The 27,790-nt window shown below is 38.3% G+C and overlaps 1 protein-coding gene across 1 annotated transcript in view; it reads left to right on the plus strand.

Annotated features, from left to right (window-relative positions):
• SUCLG2 (succinate-CoA ligase GDP-forming subunit beta) overlaps window positions 1-27,790 on the plus strand; it is a 317,749-nt gene that overhangs the window by 151,005 nt on the left and 138,954 nt on the right. Inside the window, exons 6-8 of the mRNA XM_036738331.1 lie at window positions 6,421-6,510; window positions 11,883-11,979; window positions 26,351-26,512. Coding sequence (XP_036594226.1) covers window positions 6,421-6,510; window positions 11,883-11,979; window positions 26,351-26,512 — 349 coding nt within the window. The remainder of the gene's footprint in view (window positions 1-6,420; window positions 6,511-11,882; window positions 11,980-26,350; window positions 26,513-27,790) is intronic.

Genomic DNA, 27,790 nt, shown 5'->3' on the forward strand with positions numbered 1-27,790 from the left:
TGGTTGGTGCACGCAACCCATGCTGGGCTCTGCTCCACTCTGCTCTGCTCCCAGCTCCGTGCATGAAAGACTTCACCCAGCAACCATCCAGGCTGTCCTGGGCTGGAGCCCTGCTTTCCTCTGCTATTTTGTGGGTTCTGCAGTTCTAGAATTGGTTCAGAGCCATTTTTGTAGGTTTTTGGAGGGGCTCGGCGGGGAGCTCACACTAGTCCCTGCTTTCCAGCCACCATCTTGGCTCTGCCCCAATTCCATTGAAAATAAACGGTAATATAAAATCCTTGGGAATCCACCTGCCAAGACAAATCCAGGATCTACGTGAACACAATCACAAAACACTTCACACAAATAACAATTGGAAAAGCATTCATTGCTCATGATGAGGCCAAGCCAATATAATAAAAGTAACAGTTCTACCTAAATTAATCTACGTATTCAGTGCCACACCAATCAAACTGTCAAAAATTCTTACATAGAGTTAGAAAAAATAATAACATTATTCATCTGGAAGAACAAAAGGTCAAGAATATAAAGAGAATTAATAAAAAATGTGAAGGAAGGTGGCCTAGCTATACCAGATCTCGAACTATATTATAAAATAATCAAAACTATCTGGTACTGGCTAAGAAATGGAGTTGTGGATCAGTGGAATAGAATAGGTACACCAGATTTAGTAATAAATTACTGTAGTAATTTAGTGTTTTATAAACCCAAAGACCAAAAATGTTTGGACAAGGATTTACTATCTGACAAAAACTCATGGGAAAACTGGAAAAGAGTGTGGCAGAACCTACGTATAGACCAATATCTCACACCATATACCAAGATTAGGTGGATATGGGTACATTGTTTAGACATAAAAGGTGATACCGAAAGCAAATTAGGGGAGCACAGAATAGTTTACCTGTCATCTATGCAAGAATTTAGGACCAAACAAGAAATAGAGTTCACTACAGCATGTAAAATGGATAATTTTGATCATATAAAATCGAAAAGTTTTTACACAAACAAAAAGAATGCAATCACAATTAGAAGGAAAACAGAAAAGTGGGGTGGGGGGAGATGTTTTTAGCAAGTAGCTCTGATAAAGGCCTCATTTCTCAAATATATTGAAAATTGAGTCAAATTTATAAGAATACAAGTGATTCCCCAGTTGACAAATGGTCAAAGGATATGAACAGATAGTTTTCAGACAACGAAATCCTAGCTACATAGTCATATGAAAATATGCTCTAAATCACTATTGATTATAATAATGCAAATTAAAATAACTCTGAGGTACCACTTCGTACCAATCAGATTGGCTAATATGACAGAAGAGAAAAATGATAAATGTGGGAGGGGAGGGGGAAAAACTGGGACACTAATACACCATTTTGTTGGTATTGTGAACTGATCCACCCATTCTGTATAGCAATTTGGAACTACATCCAGAAAGCTATAGAACTGTGATCCTTTGATCCACTAATACCACTACTAGGTCCATATCCCAAAGAGATTTTTAAAAAAGGGGAAAGTATCTATTTATACAAAAATATTTATAGCAGCTCTTTTTGTGGTATTCAAGAATTTGAAATTGAAAGGATATCCATTAGTCGAGGAATGGCTGAACAAATTGTGGTATAGGATTGTAATGGAATATTATTGTGCTGTAAGAAATGACCAAAAGGATGATTTGAGAAAAACCTGGAAAGGCTTACATGAACTGATACAGATTGAAGTGAGCAGAACCAGGAGAACAGTGTACATAGTAACAACAATATTTTACAATAAACAACTGTGAATAACTCAACTATTTTCAGTACTGCAATGAACCAAGCCTATCCCAAAGGACTCTTGATGAAAATGGTATCCACCTCCAGAGAAAGAAAACATAGTGTCTAAATACAGACTGAAGCTAATATCTTCATTTTCTTTCCTTCTTTCTGGTTTTTTTTGGTTGAAGTTTTTGTTACCAAATGACTAATGTAGAAATGTTTTACATGGTTGTACATGTATAACCTATATCAAATTGTTCATTGTTTCAGGTAGGGAGGAGGAGAGAGAGGGAAAGACAATATGAAACTCAAAATTTCAAAAAATGTTAAAATTATTTCACATGTTATTGGGAACAATGTAATTGGGAAAAAATAAAATGTTATTTAAAAAGGAAGAAGAAATGAAGCAAGTCCAAGCTTAAAGTGGGACCAGGCCCAAGAGTAATCCTTGGCTTACAGCCTGGTTGAGCTAGAGAGACCCAGACTTTTTTTCCCTTAAGTTTATTTTCAAAAGATAAGCTTGCTTTACAATTTAAATACAGAACCTGATTACATATATATTTGGAATGATTAATATTACTAAATGAACTTTAATATCACTATATCAATTTACTGCTTCCTTTTTCTGTGATACTCTTCCAAACCTCTTTTTTTTCCAATTTCTCTAAATCTATTTAAATATTTCTTTTCTATTGCTATAATTACTGTGTTACCCCTCACATTCTTAAATCAGTCAACATTCCTTCAGTGGATTCTTATCCAAAATGATCTGAAAACCTCTCCCCTTTCTGGTCACTTACACTGTGAAGCTTTACAGCTTGTCAATAAATATTGATAAAATGAGATGATATTTGTAATGCATTTAGTGTAGTGCCTGACACTTAGTAGCTGCTTAATATTTGATCCTTTCCCCTTCCTTCTTTTCCTTCTTCATCCTTCCCTCCCTCCCTCCCTTCCTTCCTTCCTTCCTTCCTTCCTTCCTTCCTTCCTTCCTTCCTTCCTTCCTTCCTTCCTTCCTTCCTTCCTTCCTTCCTCTTGCTTACTGCTTCCTTCCTTCCTTTCATATTCATTATAAAGTGTATTTTTTAGAACTAAACATAGTATTCTAGGTGTGTATGAGTAGGGCAGAGCAAGACTTATCACATCTCAAGTTCTAGATGCCATGTCTTAAAAAAAACCCTTTAATATGTCAGACATCAAATGAAACAAATATATTTCCATTAATATTACATTTAAGTGAACAAATTTCAATGTATTAAATGATCAGAATTTTTTTATTCATTCCTTTGAAGTTTCCATCATGATTCTTCTTTTATCCATTTCCATTCCCTTTTCCTCCTACAATGTAACATTATGTTCCCTACTCTTTTGGTTCTTCTTTTTTCATATGTTCAAGTTTTTTTTAGCATCCTATATCGTTGTCAATCTTAATTACATTATAATATTTTTTAATATTAAAACAGCACAATGTATTTAACCGTTCTTCTCTTGTTACCTTTCTTTCCATTTTTTTTGAATTAAAAATAATGGTGCTATAAAAATCCTTCAGTAGAGCTCTCTCCCTCTCCCTCTCTCTCTCCCCCACTCTCTCTCTCCATTAAATTTCATCTTATCTTCAATACATCGTTCTAAATCATTGCAATATTTTTGAGTCCCAGTTTTGTCATGCAACATGTCAACTATCATTCTGATTTTGTTCTGTCTACAGATTTAATAAGTGCCTTTGTCCCAGACATTAATAAAATTGTTGAACAGCATAGGGCCGAAGAAGGACTTTGAGTGTTCATCCTGCCTACTAGAGTTCTCTCTCCAGTGGAAGAATTACTGTTCTTCATTTCAGTTGTCCATCCTGTTCTCAAGCTGCCTGCCTTGTCATCTACCCCATGATTCTCATTCTTTTCCCAAACTAGAGCATGAGGGACCTTGACTCATACTTTGCTGATCTCTGTGTCTACCAAAGTGTAGGATTTGATATTCACCTTGACTATATTTCATCTTCCTCTATGCAGGACACCCTTCTAACCTATTGCAATATTTCTTTTCATTCTTCACCATTGTGCCCGTGTTAGCCATTCCTCTTAATTTTGTTTCATCCACAAATTTGCCAGGCATCCCTCTTCATCGAAGAAGACTTTGTGATCATTGTCTTCCTTTTTAGATATTCAATAACCATCCCCTTAGTAATGTGTTACAGGATTTTGCCAGAAATTACAGACAACACATTAGCCTATAGATTGCAGGCTGCTGTTGTGGTAATGATTAAACAGATCAGGATATTGTCCACCTTTTCCACTCTCATGCCACCTCTTGCATTCTCCACCTCTTTCAAAACTGAATGACTATAGCTTAGCAATTCCATATGCCAATTCTTTCACAACACCAAGTTGTGGTTCATCTGGGATAGGTAACTTGATCTTATCCAAGGTAGGGAGTTGTTCTCTTCTCAACTTGATACTTATCTTGGGTTTCAATTATCTGTTGGTCATTTTCCCCCATTCTTTGCAGTCCAGAAATCATTCTCCTTTCCAGAGAAAATAGAAGCCAAATTAGGATTGTATAGCACTGCTTTCTCATCATTATCCATTGTGATTGTTCCATCTTCCTTGGTAACATTTTTATCCCTTCTTTTATCTTTTAGCTTTTTCCTGCCCTTTTTTTCTTCTTTAGAAGCATTTCTTCTATGTTCAGAATTTAATTCTTGAGAACTTCTCTTTCTAGGGATGACTTCCACTATAGAATTTCAGGCAACAGAATTCTCTCTATTTTTACTGAAACTTTTGTAACGCACTCTCCCAAAGTCTAGGGGTGGCACATGGGTGTCTGTGGCTTTTATTTCTTCCACCATCATAGATCTTACTTTGATTAGCTCCAAAGCCTAGCAACATTTCACTTCAGCAGCTAGGTCCTTTTGTTGAACAATTTGAATCTTTGAATGTTGAAATAAGCATGAAGACAAATGAAGAATTTGTTAGGTCTTCTGCTTTGCGCAAAGAAAGAATATTCCAGTAGATGTCTGGATAATGGAGGTCCTCCATCACTATTATATCATATCTCTCTACCTCAGTTGTGATTTGGTTCAAAAAGTCTTCATCTATTTTACTTTTTTTTTCATTTCAGTTAAAGTCTGGCTGATTACTCCTATAGCGGTATTGCTTCTGCTTTTCCCTGCAGTGATCTTCACTTACATATTGTCAATTATACTCCCCTTTTTATTTCTAGATCTCTCAAAATTGATTTTTTTCCATATGCAATGTCATTTTACTCTAACATCCATGCCATATATGCATACACATGTACTTTTTCACTTGTAAATCTTGCATTTTTAAATAAAAGATTTTCATTCTGAAATGTTTGTCCATGTCCAAAACCATTTTACAGTTATGAATTTTATTGCACCATTTCTCAATGGTATTCACAAAGGTAAATTTGCCTCTGTACATTAGCATCTCTAGTTCATCCTCTTTGTTAGCCATACTTTATGCTTCGGGCATATGCATATAGACATAAGGCCAGTGGGTTTGATTGTTGAATTCTCCCTTAGATGCTTCTTCTTTCTCCTTTTTTTCTTCTTCATCATATTTATTTAGTGCTTTAAGGTTTGCAAAATGTTTGCAAAACTATTTGCAAAAGAGTTTGCAAAACTAATTTGATCCTCACGACAACTTGGTGAGGTAGGTCCGATTATTATCCTCACTTTACAAATAGGGAAACTGAATCTAGGCTAGGTTATTGACGTGCCAGGGGTCATATGGTCAGTGTGTGAGGCAAGACTTGAATTCACTTCTTCCCCACTCCAGGTCCAAAGCATCAGCCCCGGTGCCAATTAGCTGCCTGTCTTCGTTGGATTCCAACTCCTGGGTTTGCTTGGACATTTCTGTTGCTATTTTTCTCCTTAGGCTGTAGCTGCTTTTCATTATGGTACTTTGGTTGATGGATCCCCAGAAGCAGTTTTTCCCTTTGTCCTTCCCCTTTCAGTTTATGCCTCTCGTGATCAGATCTGTAAGACTCAAGGCAAAAGAAGTTTCACAAATATTTTCCATTGAACCTAACAACCTCAGAAAATAAAATAAAGACTTAATAAGCTGACATCCATAATACCTCTGCAGTTAATCAGGGAGCACAATTTAAACTGCTCATTTACTATAGGGATGAGTGGAATAATGGATGAGAAAGGTAGCTTAGGTTCTTTGGAAGAATATCACCATATAAATCTAAGATCATATTAACAGTCCATGATGATGATAATTATTATGTTTAAATATTAAAGTAATGTTTAACCTATGTAGGAGAAGTGCTAAACTTAGCAGCAACATTGGGCAGGAGAACTATGCTTTGGAAGCTTTCCAAGAGATGTCATAAAAATTAACTGACTAAATATTCGTCAATGCCATCTGTATGGTAATTAAAAGTGAAAACGGGTGTCATAGTGCCTTGTCAGCATGCCACCCTGAAGAATTATATAGTTTTGGGGAGGACTGTTTCATAGATGGTATGGTAATTAAAACATACCCTATAGGCAATTCCAATAGCACCACTCTGAGAATTTGGGCAAATGGCCAGGCTTTAATTACTAAATTACTAAATATACAATGAATGCTTTTCTTTTGAAGTTGTAAATCTTTCCAACTGAATGACTTAATTCTGTTTATTCATTCCATTCTAATAGGAGGAAATTGATATATTTGAAGGACTAAAGGAAAGCCAAGCACAGAGGATGGCGGAAAATTTAGGCTTCCATGGTGCCCTGAAAACTCAGGTATGGTAGAGCAATATGGTCACGATGAGTACAGTTTATTTCTGATAACGTTGATAATTAGTTGGTCAGTTTCAGTTAATTAATTCACTTGATCTTGAACTATCCAACACAAACAGATCTAAAGAATGCATAGTGTTTTAGACTCATCTGAATAGGATGTGATGAAAACAAATGTTTCTTTTCTTCCTATGGAGAAGGCACTTAATAAAAGCTGAGTTGATGTAACAAATCTATAATATCTACGTAGGTTTTAAAAATGGTGTTATTAAGCACTCTCCCTCTGTTGTTGTTGTTAGGAGATGGGGAGCAACTGTCTATCTCTAGTAGATAAGTTCATTTGGAACACAGGAAATCCACACAGTTTGTTAATTTACGTCACTAATGGACATTTTAGATCAGCATTTATGTTATGTACCAAAGTTATATTTCTTTTTTCTAAATCTCTTGCAATCTGCCAATTTGTTGAAAAAATCCAATTTGTTTCAGTTATGCCCTTATTAGTCAGTACATATATGATGTCCAGCACCGTGCTAGGTGCTCTATGGGTATTGCTGTAGAATAAAGTTATCTGTCCCCAAAGTCCTTCCAGTCTAGCTGCAAAATGATGACATGGATAAATTAGAAAACAATTAAGTACCTGAGGGATGATTAGAGATTGGCGTGAGCTACAGTGATTGCTGGAGATATGTGAATAATGCTGTGATTAACAGCTCACCTCTAAATAGCACTTTACTAAGCATTTCTGTCGCAACTCATTGAGGTAGATAGTAGAGGCATTATAATCTCCATTTTACAGATGAAGAAACCAAGGTTCAGGGATGGTAAATGATTTGCCAGAAATGGTCACAAGCTAATATGTGTCAGAGTTGGCTTTTGATCCTAGCTCCCCTGGTTCCAAGGAAGGAGGAGGCCAGGAATAGATTTGGAGTATGAGAACAACCTGAAAAGGGGCAGGGAAGGTGTTCCCAGGCAAAGTATGGAGCATGCGGCAAGGTAAGGAGGCAGGAATGAATAAGCTATGACATAGAAAGCAGGAACACTGAGCTAGGACAATAGAAGAACCATCTAGGCCTTGTCCAGACTCTTGTGAGTGCCCTCTCAGCCCCTTCCATTCTGTTTTCTGATGTGAGAACCATTATTCCAGTCATGTGATCTCTCCTTCAGGGCTCTGTTATCATCATCCCCAGGTGTACTGATACCCTGCTATCAAAAGAAACTGGGGTGGGGGGGGGGCTGGTATCATATGACCTCTGACCTGGAAGCATTAGAGAAACGAGCACTTCTGCTGCTGCTGCCAATGATAATAGCCTTTTTACAGCTCTAATGGGTTTATGAACTTAAAAGGCCTCTACCTATGTTATCTTATTTGATCCCGTGATGTTATCCCCATTTCACACTGAGGAAATTGAGGCTCAGAGAAGATGCATATCTTGCCAGCATGTTAAAGCTAGTAAATAATGAAGGCAAGATTTGAGCTTAGGCCTTCCCGACTCCAAGTTCAACACCCTCTTCACGGTGCCACCTTGCTGCCTGTGAGGCCATAGCAAGAGAGAAAAAGGTGAACAAGCATTTATTAAGCACCTTTTGTGTGCCAGGCACCGTGCTAAGAGCTTTGCAAATATCTCATTTGATCGTCACAGCCACCCTATGAGGTAGGCGCCATTATTATCCCCATTTTACACTTGGGGAAACTGAGCCAAACAAAGGTTTACTGACTTATGCAAGGTCACACGAGTAGTAAGTGCCTGAGGTCAGACTTGAACTCAACTCTTCCTGCCTCTACCTACCTACCTCATGCCAGCTTTCACTAAGCTCTAGTACCCACTTTTGCCAAATTTGCATGATGAAGTCGCACCCTAGGGACAACCCCACTGCCCCAGGAATCGGTTCCTAGACAAATCACCCTGGGCACTGCTACACACTCTCACAGTTTCCACGTAGTTGCGTCGCTCTCCACTGGTCTTTCCCTCCTGTCACAGTCTCGTGCTCTGATTGCTTTTCCTCATTAGTTTCTTCCCGCTCTCTGAATCATTAGTCAGTCGGTCAACCAACAAGTATTTTTATTGGCCCCGTGCTTTGTCACAAACACCTAAAGGCAGCATCTCCCACTGTCATGGGCATTAAGCAAACATAGTGAAGCCCTGTATAGCCTGGGGAGGAATTATCAACTACAGGCAGCTGAAAACTATCTTCACCTCACACATACAGCTGACACCCCCAGAGTCAAGCACCACTTTCTAAAAAAAAATTTAACCATCTGAAGATGGGATCAGAATGCCTCAGTTTATATATCATTTACTTAGCTGTGTGACCTTAGATGAGTAATTTCTCCTCACCGAATCTCAGTATCCTCTAACGTAAAAGCGTGGAGATGATATTTGAACTTGTGTCTTTCTGACTGGGCCTCTCTTCCTTTCCCCTCCTTTATACATGCACATTTGTGCATATGTATACACATATACATATGCACACATATCTTAGTTTGGTATAATGCTATGTTAGCTATATACTATGTTGGCTATATGTAAGTTTTTAAATTCTTCTCATGACTCTAATTTGACATTTTAGCCTTCCCAATCAAAAAAAGAAAGCATGCCATTTCTAATGGGAAATTACTGAATATGTTTCTCAGATTAAGATTCAATACCATAAATATTTGTTAAGAAAAAAGTAAAAGTCAAGAAAGGCTCTGGTAGAACTGGCATTTTGGCCTTCTGTACTCACTTCTCAATTGTCAACTACGTTATTAATTTCTGAAAACATATGCTGCATTAAATTAGTAACATGTGCCTTCAGAATTTAGTCCAGTGAAGGATTTGAGGGGTCAAAGCAATACAAGGCCACCCAACTCCCCTGAGGGCTGTTCATACATATGGTTATCTTTGAAAGAGCCTTTCATTTCAGTGGGATAGAAACATGATATATCAGAGGGTTTGTAGTCTCCTTTTAAGAGCATGCTTATAAAGTGTTTAAGAAATTTCCCCACTCAGAAGCAAGTTTGTGAACCCCAAAAGTTGCTTCTGTTTGACTCCAAAGATGCTGTGACAAAATCTCCCTCTCCCTCCCCCCTCCCTCCCTCTCTCTCTCTCTCTCTCACTGTCTATTTATCTATCCATCCATCCGTCTATCTGTCCATATCTGTCCACCTGTCTAGCTATCCATCTGTCTATACATCTCTTTATTGATATAAATATAAAGCATGGTGATATTCACACCGCTACAGCATTTTCATTTGACGATCATCAAAAATCACAAAAGGCCTTGTCAAAACATCCTGCTGATGTGTGAATACAATTCAATCCAACAAACACTTATTAAATACCAGTGCTTTTCAGAGCAAACCAATGCCTCAGAAGGTAAAAAGCTCAATGAGTCTTAGCCCAGCCCTTTTTCTTATGAAGCTTACAATCTAGTGGTACATGCAGTGAAGTTTCCTTATGAAAAGATTTCACTGGAGAAAGCACTCTCTCCCCAAGGTCAAAGTTCAAATTCTACTACTGATGGTTAGTACTTCTGTGATCTTGGATGAGCTCCTCCCACCCCCACACTGCACCTCCGTTTCTTGATGAAAATCAAATGAATCAAAATAGAAGACGTTGACTATCCCTTCCCACTCTAGAACTCTGATCCCCCGATCTCTAAAATGACTGTGTTGGTCTGTGAATTGCCTATAAGGCCCTTTTCACTCCAGATCTCTTCTCCTCTGATCTTCTGCTAATAGTTTGCACCGAGTTTTCAGGCTTGAAAATTTTAAATAATAAGCCCTATTGACAATGATACAGCAATTTAAACAAAATATATGGTCTTCTGTGAAGAAAATAAAAATGCTCAATGATATTAAAGTTGATGATATTTCTGAGTATTTTCCTAAAGTTTCTTAGGCCTTGCAGATGCATGTTGTAAATGCCATCTCTGGCAGTGTCTCTAATCACAAATTCCCATTGTTGGAAGGGATCTTAGTAGCCAATGGGTGCCCTCCCAAGAATCCTCTCTACACCATGGTCAATGTGTGGCCATCCAACTTTTGCTTGAAAATCTCTAAGGAGACTTATCTCCTTATTATCTCCTGAGGCATCCTATTTCACTTTTAGATGGTTCTAATTGCGAAAGTAGTTCTTCCTTACATTAAGACTAAATGTACCCACCTCTAAAGTTTCCACCCACTGTTGGTGCACTCTGGGGCCAAGCAGAAAAGTCAGAATCCTCCTCCATGAATTCTTCAGGTATTTGAAGCCAGCTGTGCCCCTCCCAGACCTGCCACATTCCAAGTCTTCTCTTTTCAAAGGTAAAAATCCTTTCCTTTAACTAATCTTCATGGGGCATGAGGAGGAAAAGGAATTGAGCATGACAGTGAGATCCCTGCTTTCTTAAAAATAAAATCGGAACTCACAGAATGAATGACTTGGTTGTTCAACCATCTAGTCCTTTACCATGCAGGAAAGGAATGTCTGCCCAGGGCTAGGGATGTAGCTGGCACAAACTCCAATGACTTCCATTACTTCCTGCTTTCAAAGCTGCTGGTTGGGAAGTTGGGATGATCAGTCCTGACAACTAGGTGTGATCCTTTATAAGAACCAAGAGAAGACTACAAGGGAACAAAAGGAGGCAAAGAGGGTACTCGAATGGCAGTGAGCATGAAAAGATGCCACAAAAAGTTATGCAAGCCAAGCATCTTATTCTATTTCATCATAAGCTTTGATCACGTTAGCGTAGTTGAGGGTAAGGGGATGGGGAGGGTAAAGTGGCTCACAGTAGCCCTTTAATAGACTTCTTCTGTATAGATGTCACCGAAAAGCCGCTTTTTCAGCTTCATTTTGGAAAAAAACAGGAAAATTCCCGGGGCTCTTACTTTCCTTCCTGGTAACAGCTTCTAATAAACATTAGATAATTGATTTTATTTTGTCTTCCCAGATTATGGGCTTGGATTGATGAGCTTAATTACTGTGGCTTTTTATATTAAAAATTATTTTGATTCCAGCATACTACAGAAAACACAATCATTATAAACTCTGAAAATCGTGTTTACCTTTGCTCGAATTGAGCTTGTTTACATTGGTGATTACCGCTCATACTGTGGCATAATCCAGTTAATAGGACATGATAATTTACACAGAGCTTAATAGCACTCTGAGAGTATTGTGAAAATATTGTATTTTTTATAGCGGTCTGGTTTTGTGTTTGAAAGAAGTTTTGCTAATTCCTCTTAATGAATAGCAGTTGATAGTCAAATTGTCATTCTGGTTTGTGTCCCTCCAGATAACCTTACATAAAACAGAGATGTAACTTTCTATTTTTAATGTTTCATTACCAGAACAAAATGCATTTTCTTTCACTTTTTGAGGGCTAATTCCATCTCACTTGATCACATTTAGGCTGCAGATCAAATTAAGAAGCTCTATAATCTCTTCCTGAAAATTGATGCTACTCAGGTTGAAGTGAATCCCTTTGGTGAAACTCCAGAAGGACAAGGTAAAAAATTAGAGAAAACAAATGAATGCATTCAAATTCTTTATTTATGCAGAGTATAAATTAAATTGCATGGAAGACTGTAGCAACAGCTTTGCATTAATTTGATTTTGTAATTTAATTTCTGCCATAGTCACAAACACTCCCATGATGGAATTTAACATTTCAATCCTTTTGGTTTGTTAGCATCCAAATACTAAGCATTGGATCAGGTGCTTGAATTACTTAGAAACATCATCCTTTTCTCTCTTCCTCTAGACATTTGTTTGTTATGACACAAATGTAGTTGAGAACCAAGAAGAGCTAACTGTAGCTCTCGCCTGTCAAACCTAGTTTGTCCAGATATTTTTGGTTTTGGAGACTAAGTCTCTACTCTTATCCAGACTGGAAATGCAGTGGTCACTCATGGGCCTAATCCCACTACTGTAGCATGGGAACCTTGATGTCAGATGGATAAACAGTATCTCCCTGTAATGTCTGGAGTTCCACGGGCTGGGGAATCCTGAACCTCTCCTGTAACTGTGGAGTGTTCTTGATACCAAAGGGAAAGGCCAAAGATCTCCAGATTGATTATAGGTTGTAGTTTAATCAATCATTATGAATACTTATAAAACAGGGCAATCTTCAGTCTATGGCAGTGCCCAGACAAACCAGTGGATCCCCACAAAAGAACCCCCAAAATCCCTTTGGTAATTATAGAAAACAGACAAAGGGAGGAGTTCGAGAGTGCATCACTACTGATTGGTGATGATTTTTGGTTTTCTTCTTAGTAATGGGCTTACATGTTAAGTCAATGTTATGCCCAAACATAAGTTTGTGTATTGATCATGTACCAGCAACATATAGGTCACAATATTCTTGTTATGGCTTTCTTAGGCCATAGTACCTAAGTTTTGACTCAGTGTCTAAATTATGATTCAGTTTCTAAATTATGACTTTTGACAGGTCGCCATGTCCCAGCTTCTGCCTTTCACAGAATTTAAGTTTTTATGACTTTTCACTTATTACTGTATTTTATGGCTTTTCTCCAATCAGGACCCCATGCTCCCCTAAAGGAACTAGTATTTGAGGGGAGAGAAGATGTGTCCAAATAATTACAATATTAATTAGAATGTGGTCAGTATATGGGAGAGTTACAGAATACTATGACAGAGTTAAGGAAGAAGAGATTTCTGATAATGGAAAATAAGGTGTGTTTCATGGAGGGGGTGGTACCTGATGTAGATATTGAAGAATGTATAGAGTTATAACAGGTGGAAATTGGGGGAGAACACTTAAGGCACAGATTACATGGGTGAAAGCAAAGAGATTGGAATGTATAATATGTGAATGGCTGTAACCGACAATATGTGAAATGGGGAGTAACACGAGAAAAGATCTGTAGAGCATAGATTGGGGAAGGTTTAGAATTCAGCTAAAAAAAAAGTTGGGATTAATGAAATTCATGTATGGAAAAGTCTGAGAATAATAGTTGGTTTTGTGTTTTGTTGCTCCGAGAAGTGTCCACAAAACCTTGCACCTAGTACATCATCCTCTTTTCTTCACAAATATCATTCGTGGAAGTCCATTGTTTGTAACGGTTGCCATGTTTGTGATGGTTCTGGGGCTTCCAGTAAAGTTGTGTTTATAATCTCTTGACAGCAGAAACCAGTAACACTTTGTGATGATTTCTGTTTATTTTTTATTTGGGGTAAATATTCATTATCTGAATGCTAATGAAATCTAAACAAAAAAGAAGAGACGTTCAATATTACAATTTAGACAAATCCTTGTATAAACATGCCCAACCCCCTTTAAAAGAATCAAATTGTTATTATAAGATTAACAAGCCCTATGTATTTTTTTAACCTCAAAGCTGGAAAATCTCCATCAAAAAGAACTTATGTACATGTCCTAGTCCACTCTTCTTCCCCTACTAAATTGTAAGGTCCCTGAGGGAAGGACCTGTAAATGCTTACTAGATTTGTTGGATTGGATAAAGGCCTGATTTCCCCAGTTGTTAGGGCTCATATAATTGCCCTACAATTTCTCTATTTTGCATACATCTCATGAGAAGCACCATGGCCTACTGTATAGAGAGCTGGCCTCGGAGCTAGTACCACTGGTTTCAAGTCCCACTTCTGACACCTTCTACCTATGTGCCCCTGGGTAGGTTACTTAGCATTTTACGTACTCTAGACAGCTCTCCAGGATTCTAAATCGCAGAGATAGTATTGCTCTGCATTGGTGAAGGGAATTTCTCTCTGGGAGATCCCTATTTCAATGAACTCAAAGATCCAATCTCTGGCCCTATTGATTTTATATTTACTTATCTGTGTGCATTTTGTTTCTCCCCAGGCAGATATAAACTCCTTGAAGACAGGGACTATTTTGTTCGAGTCTTGTTTTTCTAGCACCTAGCAGTATGCCTGGCACATAGGAGATGATGAATGAATATTTGTTTAATTGAGTTGAAGCCTGTGATGCTCTTTATTCAGATCCTTAGCAATTCAACAAAATCCATTATAGGAAAATAGATAGTGAAAAAAGCAAAACTTCCAATGCCTATGTTAACATTCCAATGATTTACCATTTTAAAATATTAAGAGTAAAATTCTTTGTCCCTATCATGAGTTTACTAGGGCATAATACATCAAAAGACAAGTCTAGTGTGATTTTTAAAAATAAAATTATCTATAGCTATTAATTTGCTCATTGTACCATAAAAGTCCAGCTATTGAATTATAATCACAATTAAATGAATGTATTGGTTTATAACTCTAATGAACAATAGTGAAGTTAAACCAAATTAGGAAAGTAGTGATTAATGACTGAATGGATAAATTTTTCATCATCTTCAGGGTACTGCCATTCTCAAGGAAACGTTTTACTTAGTAACTGCAACAAACATCCATTTCAACTTAGCAAAGTGAACAGCACCCACTGAGAATTTTAGTTTCCCAGTGAATGTTTCCATTCATATCAGCAATTAGGAAGCATGTGACCTTTGGCAGCTCATCTTTCAGCTTGTTGGTTTGGGGATTAGTTTTTAAGTAAGAATTTTTAAAGATATTTCGAATCCACCCCTGGCCTTCTCTGCTCATGCCCCTCCCATCTCCCCACTCCCACCTCAATCCAAGTTCACTGGAAGCAACTGCTTTGGCACAGTACCTATGTGGAGGAAAGGTTATGTTGATTCTTTTTTTAGAATCACAGACTCTTTGATTTGGAAGGAATGTAAGAGGTCACTTTGCTCAACCCCCTGCTCTGTATGTGAATAATTTTTGTAGGAAAAAAAAATATATATATGTGTACATATATATGTATATGTGTGTGTGTGTGTGTGTGTGTGTATATATGTCCATATATGTGTGTGTGTATGTATATATGTGTGTGTATGTATATATATATATATATATATATATATATTTCACGGAAAATCACTGGGCAAATCTTTCAGCTATTCCGGCATTTGACAACTTCTGGATAGCACCACCCCCACCTTGCCACTGCTTTCTTTCAGTTAGTTGTTCAGTTTGAACAAATATGAACTAGTGAGTGTAGCTGAGTGTGTTAGGGCCAACAAGACAGTATATCAGAAAGATTCAAGCAGGTTCAAAGACAACTTCTTTTGTTGATGACCTGTGTCACCTTGAGCAAGTGACTTGAGCTCTTTGACCTCAGGCTCCTCATTTCTAAAATGAGGGGGTGGGTTAGATGGCCTCCAGGGACTATTCTAGCTCTAGGTCTCTGATCCTCTGAACAGCTAAGACACCAGTCCACTTGCCTGGCTGAGGATGATGCTTGTGGCATGCAGGGAGACCTACACTTCCAGGCACTGGGTTCAAATTATACTAGCATTCATCTGTATTAGGCTGGGCCACTCACTTCCCATCCCTGACCTGAAGCATCCTTATCTGTAAGATTAGCCACAAAAATATCAATACTAAGAGTTGTTACTTACATAGGGCTTACGACTACAAAACTTATCACGTGCATGCTCTCATCCAAAACCCCATTAGGCAGGTCATAATCAGAGAGCTAGAAGAAACCTCAGAGAGCATCTCCAGTGCAACCTCATTTGCAGATAAGGAAACTCAGGGATGGCTTGTGAGTGGCCCAAGGAAACTCAAGTAATTGGTAGTAGAAGGATTTGAACCCAGGTCCTCTGGACCCAGAACCAGTGCTCAATCCACTGTGTTAGCCTTTTTATGTCTTCTGACTTTAGGTCAGCTAAGTGGGACAGTGTATAAAGTGCTGAACTTGGTATCAAGAAGACCTGGGTTCAAATCTGCCTTCAGATACTTATTAGCCATGTGACTTTTGTCTGCCTCATCTGTAAAATGAAATAACACCTATTTTCCATGGTTATTGTGAAGATAAAATGAGTTAATATTTGTTTGGCAAACCTTTAAGTGCTAGATAAATGTTAGCAATTATGATCATCATCATTATTATTATATATGCCCTTTCCTAACGAGATTCAATGCTTACAATGAGTCATTACCATCTAAAATGCATATTGCTGATTTGGGCAGCTAGATAATCAAGTGCCTAGACCATTGGACCTGGAATCAGAAATCCTTGAGTTCAAATCCAGTCTCAGACACTTATTAATTGTGTGACCCTGGGCCAATCACTTAGCCTCAGTTTCTTCAGCTGCAAAATGGGTGATAATAGTGCCTATCTGGCAGCATTGTTGGGAAGATTGAATGAGGTATTTGTAAAGTGCTTAGCACAGTGCCTGGAACATAATAATACGTGATAAACAATGCTTATTATCTTCTCTTCCCCTCCTAATATGCTCCAAAGCCTTATCCTGGTGTGGCGATGACTAAGTTACATAAATTAAGTCCATATAAATGTAAGCTCTGACCTATTCTACCAACTCTCCCTCTCAGTGATCTGAGTGTAAGTCTGATGATAGCCTGTATCTATCAACTGAAAATCAGACTAGCTCAATTTGGTCAAATTTGTTCTTCACTCATTCATTTCTCATTCACCTCCATGCATGACAACTATTGAAGACCAACTACTAAGGTTTGGGTAGGATGTGATCTTCATCTATGAAAGAATTTCATCAATTCTAGAGTGAGAACAGGAATCATCTGAAATATTGAAGTCTTTGAGAATAACTAAGAAAATTATGCTCTTCCACATATTTGGGATTACTTCTCAGTATTTCTGTGTCATAATTCTGTGTAGGAGGAAAAGGGATTGAACTCACAAGTTCATCAAGACAGGAGCCTCTTAGTTAAGTCAACAAGCATTTATTAAGCACCTACTGTGTGCCTGGCAGCATGCTAAGAACTAAAGATACAAAGAAAAGTGAAAACAGTTCCTGCCCTCAGGGAGCTCACAACGTATTGGATATCTTGGTGATGAACTTCCCCTGCCAATGTGTCTATGTCTTTGCAGCCTGTGGGCAGTGAGACGTTAAGTGACTTGCCCAGAGTTGCATTGTCAATCAGAGTTAAGAAGCAGGGCTTGAACGATGTTCTGTGGTTCTGTGGCTAGCTCTCTACCTACTGGGCAATGCCGCCTCCCACAAGAAGTAGGTCTTATTATGAAGTGGAACTTCAGAAGGGTGGCATTAATCTTGGATAGGACATGGCACAAGGCAATTCTTGCTGTCACAAAGTTCCTGAAATCTGGAGGGTGATATTGGATTCTATTTCATTTCTTTCTCTCTCTAGCCAGTGGATTTCATAGCTTGGCTCTTTTTTTCTTGATATCTAAGACTCCCTTCATCAATTGCAGTCCAGACTCCTCCAATGTGTTTGATAGCTAAGACCCAATTTCAAACAGTGGGCCTTTGGCCAAGCTTCTTTGGAAATGAACCCTGGCTGATTCAAAGTTAATCAGCAAATCAGTTTCAACTGCTTAAAATTCATTTCCCTAAATAACTGTACTGTTGCTTGATGTTTGTGGGAAGCCATGTTTTTGGTGGGCGTTTGCTTTTTTTTTTCTTCTTACGTAAAAACCAAATTTCCAAGAATATTTTCAGCTCCCTCCTGTGTCTGTCTATTTTCACATCTACTAAGAGAATATTCAGAAAATTACACAAATACTGGAACAGTAGCATTGGGAGGAGGATGGGAGGAGGGAGAGACTAATTTGAAAGTGTCCAGATTTCATTTTTTTCTTGGCAGTGTACCTTTGAATAGCATATTATAATTATTTATCACAAATCGAATGTGGTATACAGCTTGAAGACATTTTGTTTTTCAAAACTAATTGCAACAGGTTTGCATCATCATGTTTTTTTAATGTTTCATTTTTGTATGAGTTTCTTCTCTTAAATGTATTTTTCCTTAGCTTAATTCTGAAGCACATTCAATTAAGCTTTGCAGGTCAAAGGCCACCAGCTGTCAGTCATGTTCTCTATCAAGGCAGTTGAATTAGCATGCCACTAACAAAAAACCACAAAACACCCCATGAACACAAGTACCAAGGCTTTCTTTGATACTTGTTCAGAAGGAAAATTCATTTGTACAATCTATCAAGCATGTAACAATACCCTTTTGATGGTGAAAATTGTTTTATAAATATTAATGGGTGTTTTTTCCCGTAGTACTTTGTACTAGGCATGGTCTTTGAGAAAGATGAATTTTCTGTAGAACTAAGATTCCATAATGTGAAAATGAAAATTTGCATTTCTGAGATGAGCTCCACACCTCCTCAAATGCATTCTATGACAGCTGCTGGTTGTCTTATTAAATGAGAAAAATTGAATAATGGAAGATATTTAATTGGTACATTGTTGACCATTTGTTGTTTGGTCGATGAGTCACATCTAACTCTCCATGACCCCATTTGGGGTTTTCTTGGTAAAGATACTGGAGTGGTTTGCAATTTCCTTCAACAGCTCATTTTCCAAATGAAGAACTGAAGCAAATAGGGTGAAATGACTTACCCAGGGTCACGCAGCTAGTAAGTTCTGGAGGCAGGATTTAAATTTGGGTCCTCCTAATTCCAGGGCCAGCACTCTAGCCACTGCACTACCTCGCTGCCCTTGTTAACCATAGGATCATAGATTTAGAGCCAGAACAGAATTTAGAAGCCACAGAGTCTCAGGCTCTCTTGGCAGAATTTGAACTAAGGTCTTCCTGACTCTAGATGTAGCACTCCTCTACATCTAGAGTACTGGGTCCAAGTTGTGAAGATGTGAGTTCAAATCTGGCCTCAGACCAGGTGTGTGACCCTGGGAAAGTCATTTACTTTCTGCCTGTTTCATTTCCTCATCTGTAGAATGGAGATATTAGTAGTTACTACCTCCTGTGGTTGTCGTGAGGATAAACGATATATTTGTTAATTACAGAATAAATACTACCTATTGATAGCATTATTATTATGATATAAAACCAGAGGTGGGTAACTACCTAAATGACGTGATTGGAAGGATCCGTAAGCTTCTCTAAGCCTTGTCCAAATACAATTTTCCAGTCAACCTGCCGCTGTGGGGATAATTTAGTACTTTGTAGTTTACCTTAGTCATCATTCACGCATCAAGCAACTATTAGGCACTTGCTGTATGCCAGGCACTCTGCTAGGAGCTAGGCCTACAAAGACAAAACCACAATATTTCCTGCCCTCAAGAAGCATGTATTCTCCTGAGGTGGGTGCTTAGGGGTAGGTGGAGAGGGTTCTACCTAAAAGGAGGGGCACAGTCCTTAGCCATAAGTGACTTAGGGGGATACATGGTGGCATTGAAGGAGTTCTGGGCAACAGAAATCAGGAAATTTAGAAGAAGGGTATCTTTTTGGGAAGGACAATAAGTTTACGTTTTAACATGTTGGTTTTGAGATAGCTCTAGGGTTTCCAAGACAAGGAAGATTAAGTATTTGGGACAATATATGAATCTATTGAGTAGGATAATCAGAGAAGGCTTCAAAGAGGAAGTAGGATTTGAGTTGGACCTGAAGAGAACTAGATAACTATTGTTGGCTTAGAAGAATATGAAAGGGCAATTGAAGACGAGGCCTGCTAAAGGAGGAAAACATCAATTGTGTCAGAGGGCTATTTTCGCTACTCACCTGAAATAATTAACTTAGCTTTCTTCACAGAGTTCTTAAACTTGCTCACTCAGAGACTCCCTTAGGCTTTCAGGGGAGTAAGTAAGATCTTCATTCAGGAAAGTAGGAAGAATCTTACAGTCAGCCAACAAACATATATTAGGTACTTGTAGCATGCCAGGCAGGCACTGTGTCAGAAGACCTGAGTTTTAATCCTGCCTCTAATAGTGGCCACCTGTGCGAACTTTGGGCCAATCACAATTTTCTTATCTGTAAAATGAGAGGCTTGGACTAGACGGCCCCTCTGAACTTTTTTGCAGCTCTACGATTGAAAATATATATACATATATATATGTGTGTGTGTGTGTGTGTATAAACTTAACATTTAGTCAAAGTTTCATGCATACAACCAATCAAATACAGAGCCATGACTATTTACACTGAAGCGATTCTCTTCCCCTTTCCCCTCTCCACACCATAAAGGATATTGATTTTGTTGAAATTCAGAGATTTTTGTGGAGTTCAGTTGAACTAGACTCTTATATAATAAGGTTTCCTTATACTGAGTAGGAAAGGAATAGAAAATATTTTACTTACCAACTCCCTATATTAACCAATATATTAACTAATATATTAACCAATATTAACCAATATCTTCAAATTTTTAGGTTAAGCTTACATTTTTCTTGGTGCTCTCTCTGTCTCTCTGTCTCTTTCTCTGTGTCTCTCTGTCTCTGTCTCCGTCTCTCTCTCTCTGTCTCTCTCTCTCTCTCTCTCTCTCTCTCTCTCTCTCTGTCTCTCTCTGTCTCTCTCTCTGTCTCTCTCTGTCTGTCTCTCTCTCTCTCTCTCTCTCTCTCTCTCTCTCTCTCTGTCTCTGTCTCTCTCTCTCTCTCTCTCTCTCTCTCTCAACAATGTTCTTGCAGTCCCCCTTGGAACTCCCACAGAGGAGCCCATTTTGAAAATCTGATCTTGCAAGCACTGAGTGTTGGGTCTAGATATGGAAATCTGCATCTCACTCATTCATCATGAGCTATTTTAGGCAGCCGCTAATGACAATTTTTTGAAGGGCAAAAACCAGTCTGAACTTTTTTGATTTACTGGTTTATTGATTGTGAACAAAAATTCTTTGATTGGAAACTCATCAATCAGGAAGTCAACTTGATAGTATTTGCATATTTACTTTGAACACGTGGGTTTCAGCCATCTAACACATGAGTAACTGAGGAGCTAAATTTACTAATAAGTTAATTAAAACATATTATATACCTAGAAAGAAGTTCCTCTTCTATTGATCATTATAATAGTGATTAACTGCTGGGAAAATACTAGTGCAACAAGGAGAATGCTAGAAAATGCCTTTGGTGATGGCAAGAGTCCACCATTAAGATTATAAAATGCAGAAGGTAATTACCACCTTATTTTCTGGATATATTCACATTTGTGTGGGCAAGTAAGTTGGACATTTAATGGTAGGGCTTATAGACTTAAAGCATCATTTACTGCTAGGAAACATTTCCCCTTGTCAACCATTGCTACATTCAGTCATTTGTGATTTCTCTTATGTGAATGTATATGTATATATGCATGCATATGTATGAATGTGTATACACAATGACAATTTTTACATAATTACTTAATGGATTCCTTCTTCAAAATCTCATGTGACCATGAATGTGTGTGATGTATAAATCATATAACAGAGTCAATGATCTTGGGGCCATATGTTTAGGGGGTTCATAAATGAACCTCTGGCTTTTCTGACCTTTCCTGTCTTCATATACCTTACCTCCATGAACTCTGGCTTCCAATGACACAGGGCTTCTCACTGTTTATCAGTCAGAAGACTCTATCTCTTGACTTCAGGTGTTTTCATTGGTTGTTCCCTATGCTGATAATACTGTCCCTCCTTGTCTCTGCCTCCTGGTTTCCCTGACTTCCCTCAAGTCTCTGCTAAAATACCACCTTCTACAGAAAGCTTTTCCCAGGCATCTTTAATCTTAGTGTCTTCTCTCTACAATTATCTCTGATTTATCTTGTCTTTATCTAGTCTATACAAAATGTTAGCCTGTGGTCTCTCCTAGTAAACTCTGAGATTCTTGAGAACAGGGGCTGGGTTTATTTGTTTTGCACATACACACAGGCATATATTATTATATATTATATGTGAAATAAAGACACATTACATATATGTGTGTATGTGAATATATACATATATGTATATATACATATATACTCCATGCCTTTATTATACATAGATATGCGTGTGTGCATGTGTATACGTGAGTACTCACAGTGCTCAGCTCAGGGCCTGTAACATAGTAGAGATGCAATAAGAACTTGTTGACTTGATGTAATTCCCAAAGCCGGCTAATCTAATCCAATCAAGCCCCTTCATTTTATTTTTTTTTTTGATTTTCCAAAATTTTTGTTTCTTTTTTTAAAATTTATTTATTTAACATATTTAGTTTTCAGCATTGATTTTCACAAGAGTTTGAATTACAAATTTTCTCCCCATTTCCACCTTTCCCCCCACTCCAAGATGACATATATTCTGGCTACCCTGTTCCCCATTCAGCCCTCCCCTCTGTCACCCCACTCCCCTCCCATCCCCTTTTCCCTTCCTTTCTTGTAGGGCAAGATAAATTTCTACTCCCCATTCCCTGTGTATCTTATTTTCTAGTTGCATGTGAAAACTTTTTTTTTGTTTTTGAACATCTGTTTTTAAAACTTTGAGTTCCAAATTCCCTTCCCACCCACCCTCCCTAAGAAGTCAAGCAATTCAACCTAGGCCACATGTGTATCATTATGTATAACCCTTCCACAATACTCATGTTGTGAAAGACTAACTATATTTTGCTCCTTCCCAACCCATCCCGCTTATTAATTTTCTCCCTTGATCCTGTCCCCTTTCCAAAGTGTTTGTTTTTGATTACCTCCACCCTCATCTGCCCTCCCCTCCATCATCCCCCCCTTTTTTTTTATCTTCTTCCCTCTTCTTTCCTGTGGCGTAAGATATGCAATTGAGTATGTATGGTATTCCCTCCTCAGGACAAATTTGATGAGAGCAAGATTCACTCATTCCCCCCTCACCTGCCTTCTCCCCTCCTCCCACAGAACTGCTTTCTCTTGCCACCTTTATGAGAGATAATCCACCCCATTCTATCTCTCCCTATCTCCCTCTCTCAATATATTCCCCTCTCATCCCTTAGTTTGATTTTATTTCTTTTAGATATCTTCCCTTCATCTTCAACTCACCCTGTGCCGCTCTCTCTCTCTCTCTCTCTCTCTCTCTCTCTCTCTCTCTCTATATATATATATATATATATATATATATATATATATGTATATATATACACACACACACATACATACATACATACATGCACATTCACTTATATATATATATATACATATATATATGCATATTCCTTTCAACTACTATGATATTGAGGTCTCATGAATCATACACATCAGCTTTCTATGTAGGAATGTAAACAAAACAGTTCGACTTTAGTAAGTCCCTTATGATTTCTCTGTCTTGTTTACCTTTTCATGCTTCTCTTGATTCTTGTGTTTGAAAGTCAGATTTTCTATTCAGCTCTGGTCTTTTCACTGAGAAAGCTTGAAAGTCCTCTATTTTATTGAAAGTCTATATGTTGCCTTGGAGCTTGATACTTAGTTTTGCTGGATAGGTGATTCTAGGTTTTAATCCTAGCTCCATGGACCTCCGGAATATCGCATTCCAAGCCCTTTGATCTCTTAATGTAGAAGCTGCCAGATCTTGGGTATTCTGATTGTGTTTCCACAATACTCAAATTGTTTCTTTCTGGCTGCTTGCAGTATTTTCTCCTTGATCTGGGAGCTCTGGAATTTGGCGACAATATTCCTAGGAGATTTCTTTTTGGGATCTATTTGAGGAGGCGATTGGTGGATTCTTTTAATTTCTATTTTCCCCTGTGGCTCTAGAATATCAGGGCAGTTCTCCTTGATAATTTCATGAAAGATGATATCTAGGCTCTCTTTTGATCATGGCTTTCAGGTAGTCCAATAATTTTTAAATTATCTCTCCTGGATCTATTTTCCAGGTCAGTGGTTTTTCCAATGAGATATTTCACATTGTCTTCCATTTTTTCATTCCTTTGGTTCTGTTTGATAATATCTTGATTTCTCATCAAGTCACTAGCTTCCACTTGCTCCAATCTAATTTTTTAGGTAGTATTTTCTTCAGTGATCTTTTGGACCTCCTTTTCCATTTGGCTAATTCTGCCTTTCAAGGCATTCTTCTCCTCATTGGCTTTTTGGAGCTCTTTTGCCATTTGAGTTAGTCTATTTTTTAAGGTGTTGTTTTCTTCAGTGTATTTTTCCGTATTTTTTTGGGTCTCCTTTAGCAAGTCATTGACTTGTTTTTCATGGTTTTCTCACATCCTTCTCATTTCTCTTCCCAATTTTTCCTCTACTTCTCTAACTTGCTCTTTTCCAACTCCTTTTTGAGCTCTTCCATGGCCTGGGACCAGTTCCTGTTTTTCTTGGAGGCTTTTGGTGTAGGCTTTTTGACTTTATTGACTTCTTAAGGCTGTATATTTTGATCTTCTTTGTCACCAAAGAAAGAATCCAAAGTCTGAGACTGAATCTCGGTGCGTTTTCGCTGCCTGGCCATATTCCCAACCAACTAACTTGACCCTTGAGTTTTTCAGTGGGGTAGACTTGTAGACTAAAGAGTTCTATGTTCCACATTTGGGGGGGATGCGCCAGCTCTGCCACACCAGCACTCCTCCTTCCCCAAGAACCCCCCAGCCCGGACTGGGCTTAGATCTTCAGCAGGCTGTGCACTCCTCTCTGCTCCGCCACTTAATTCCTCCCACCAGGTGTGCCTTGGGTGGGAAGCAACAGCAGCTGTAGCTGCCCCACCTCCGCTGCCCCAGGGGCAGTGGCTGAACTGAGAACTCCTTCCACCCTGGCAGCTTTTCCCACTAACCTTCTCCGCTGTCTTTGGTGTTTGTGGGTTGAAAAGTCTGGTAACTGCTGCAGTTCTTCCCAGCTCCTGGTCTGGTTGGTCCTAGCTGCTCATGGTAGGCTCTGCTGTGCTCCACTCCCAGCTCCCAGCTCCATGTGGGATAGACCTCACCCAGAGACCATCCAGGCAGTCCTGGGCTGGAGCCCTACTTCCCTCTACTGTTTTGTGGGTTCTGCAGTTCTAGAATTGGTTCAGAGCAATTTTTATAGGTTTTTGGAGGGACTCAGCAGGGAGCTCATGCTAGTCCTTGCTTTCCAGCTGCCATCTAGGCTCCGCCCCCTAAGCCCCTTCATTTTAACAATAAAACATCTATGGCATGGAGAGGTAAAGAGACTTGACCAAGGCCTGCAGCAAGGTCAGTTGCAATGCCAAGAATTGAGCGTGGGTCCTTGGGCTTCATATATTATGCTTTTTTCCACTGTCCTAATCTCTACCATAATTAAATCCAAGTTGTACATTCTTTGTTGTCTTATTGGAAGGAGTCATCTGGTTTAGGGAAGAAGACTTTTTTTTTCCTAGTTTCTCATTTTAAAAAAGGTTTGAATGACATTGATTAGTGATTAAGAAATAAACCTATGCCATTACATCTCCTGCTTAAATGCCTTTGCCTGGGCTTCTTTCCTCTCTTCACTGCATCTTGTTCCACCACTCCCACCCCCACCTCCTCAAATTCTTGCAATGTGTGACATCTATTAATGCACAGATGAGGGACCACACCAGCCCCCAAACTTTCTTCACTCCTTAAAATTACTTTGTATCACTTTGTAGATATTTTGTGTTTATTTATATCTGTAAATGTTGCATCCCACCAGTAGAATGTAAACTCCTTGAGAGCAGGGGATGTTTTATTTTTTTTCCCTTTGTATTTCTAGCACCTACTACAGTAACTGGCATATTGTAGGCACTTAATAAATGTTGGTCAAATTGCAAAGAAAAGAAAAAAAGTGGTTATGGCTGTAACATGTTGTAATAACAAAGTTTAACTTTCAAAAGAAATCATAATGGAGTAGCAACCTTTAAAACCTATCTCTACTTATAATTATGGAAGATACTTTTAACCTTCTCATTGACTTATGTTTTGCTTTAAAAATATGAACTGTTGAAATATGTTTTCACCTAAATACACATAGCCCATACAAATGCACGATTTTCCAGACTAGCCAAACCTAAAAGATCAGGAAAGTTAAACTTGTCTTTATCTGTACATTACTTATATCTGTCTAGAGCAAAGTGGCAGAAAATTACTCATCTTTTCCTCCTATATCATGATCTATAGTTAAAGAGCCATCTTTGGCTGTTCACTAAAAATATCTAACTTAAAGATCCTTTATAGGTATTTATTATTCGTTTTCTCCTTTTTTTGTAGTTGTGTGTTTTGATGCCAAGATAAATTTTGATGATAATGCAGAATTTAGACAAAAAGACATATTTGCCATGGATGACAAATCAGAAAATGAGCCTATTGAGAATGAAGCTGCCAAATATGACCTGAAGTACATTGGTCTGGATGGAAACATTGCCTGCTTTGGTAAGAAAACAAAGATCTCAGCCGAGCATATGGCAAGATGGTTTGCAATTGATTCATTGGCCTTATTTTGTGAAATGCATCTGAAAACTCAGTAAACAGATGAAGTTTTATAGCTAATGATAATAATGCTACTGGTGATAACCTATAATCACCAGAACAGAACATCAATCCATAAACATTTTAAAACAACATTTTCAATATGTGTCACCATATTAAACATTCATGGAAACCTAGAGGGAAAAAATCAAAATGAAGTGGGACCTGAATGAAGAATATAACATTCCCGGCTTCCCATCTAATATAGAGTTGACTGAAAGATACTTTCAGTGAAAGTACCTAAGATGAACTCTGTTGTTCAGTCATTTTCAGTCATGTCCAATTCTTTGTGACTTCGTTTGGAGTTTTCTTGGACAGAGACGCTGGAATTGTTTGCCAATTCCTTCTCCAACTCATTTTACAGATGAGGGGACTGAGGCAAACAGGATTAAGTGACTCCCCCTGGGTCACACAGCTAGCAAGTGTCTGAGGCAGATTTGAACTCAGGAAGAGGAGTGTTCCTGATTCCAGGCCCAGTACTCTATCTACTGCCCAAGATGAACTGAACTTCCCGATATTTTTACTCAGTTATAAAAAGCAGTCATTTTATTCACCTATGCAAAATCCCACAGAATATTAAACATTGGAAGACAATAGGGTAGTGAAATATCCCAGGACCATTACTATCTGAACTCCATTGAACTAGATGTGATGAATGAAACAACAATAAAAAACAGTAATCTTCACTTAGTTTTCAAAGCACTTCATGTATTTTTTCCTCATTTAATTCTCACAATAGTCCTTTGGGGCAAGTATGTAGATGTGATTATCTCCATTTTACAGATGAGGAAACTGAGACTGGGAGAAGTGACTTGTTCAGAGGTCACAGAACTAGTAAGTATCCAAGGCAGGAGTTGAACCCAAGTTTCCCTGACTTTCTCTAGATACTACCACATGCTGCCTCAATAAAAATCCTTAGATGTAGTCTAGTGTTTTCTCTGAAACATTCAGTATAATTGAAAATAATTTACTGGCTTAAAGTTCCATGCATTATAATCTAACTTTAGCGTCCCAAAATTCAACATGTTTTCCCTCACAAGCCAGAGTTGTTGAGACAACAACTGCTCTGGGACATAGGTTTAAAATGGAATTGCTTTCTCAATGGGAAGTAAGAGAGGGCATATAGCTTAATCATTACTGTAAACTTCTTTAGTTTCAGTGATAACAGAACAATAAACATGT

This window comes from Trichosurus vulpecula, chromosome 9 (genome assembly GCF_011100635.1).
Source record: "Trichosurus vulpecula isolate mTriVul1 chromosome 9, mTriVul1.pri, whole genome shotgun sequence".
In the NCBI taxonomy this organism is placed as follows: domain Eukaryota; kingdom Metazoa; phylum Chordata; class Mammalia; order Diprotodontia; family Phalangeridae; genus Trichosurus; species Trichosurus vulpecula.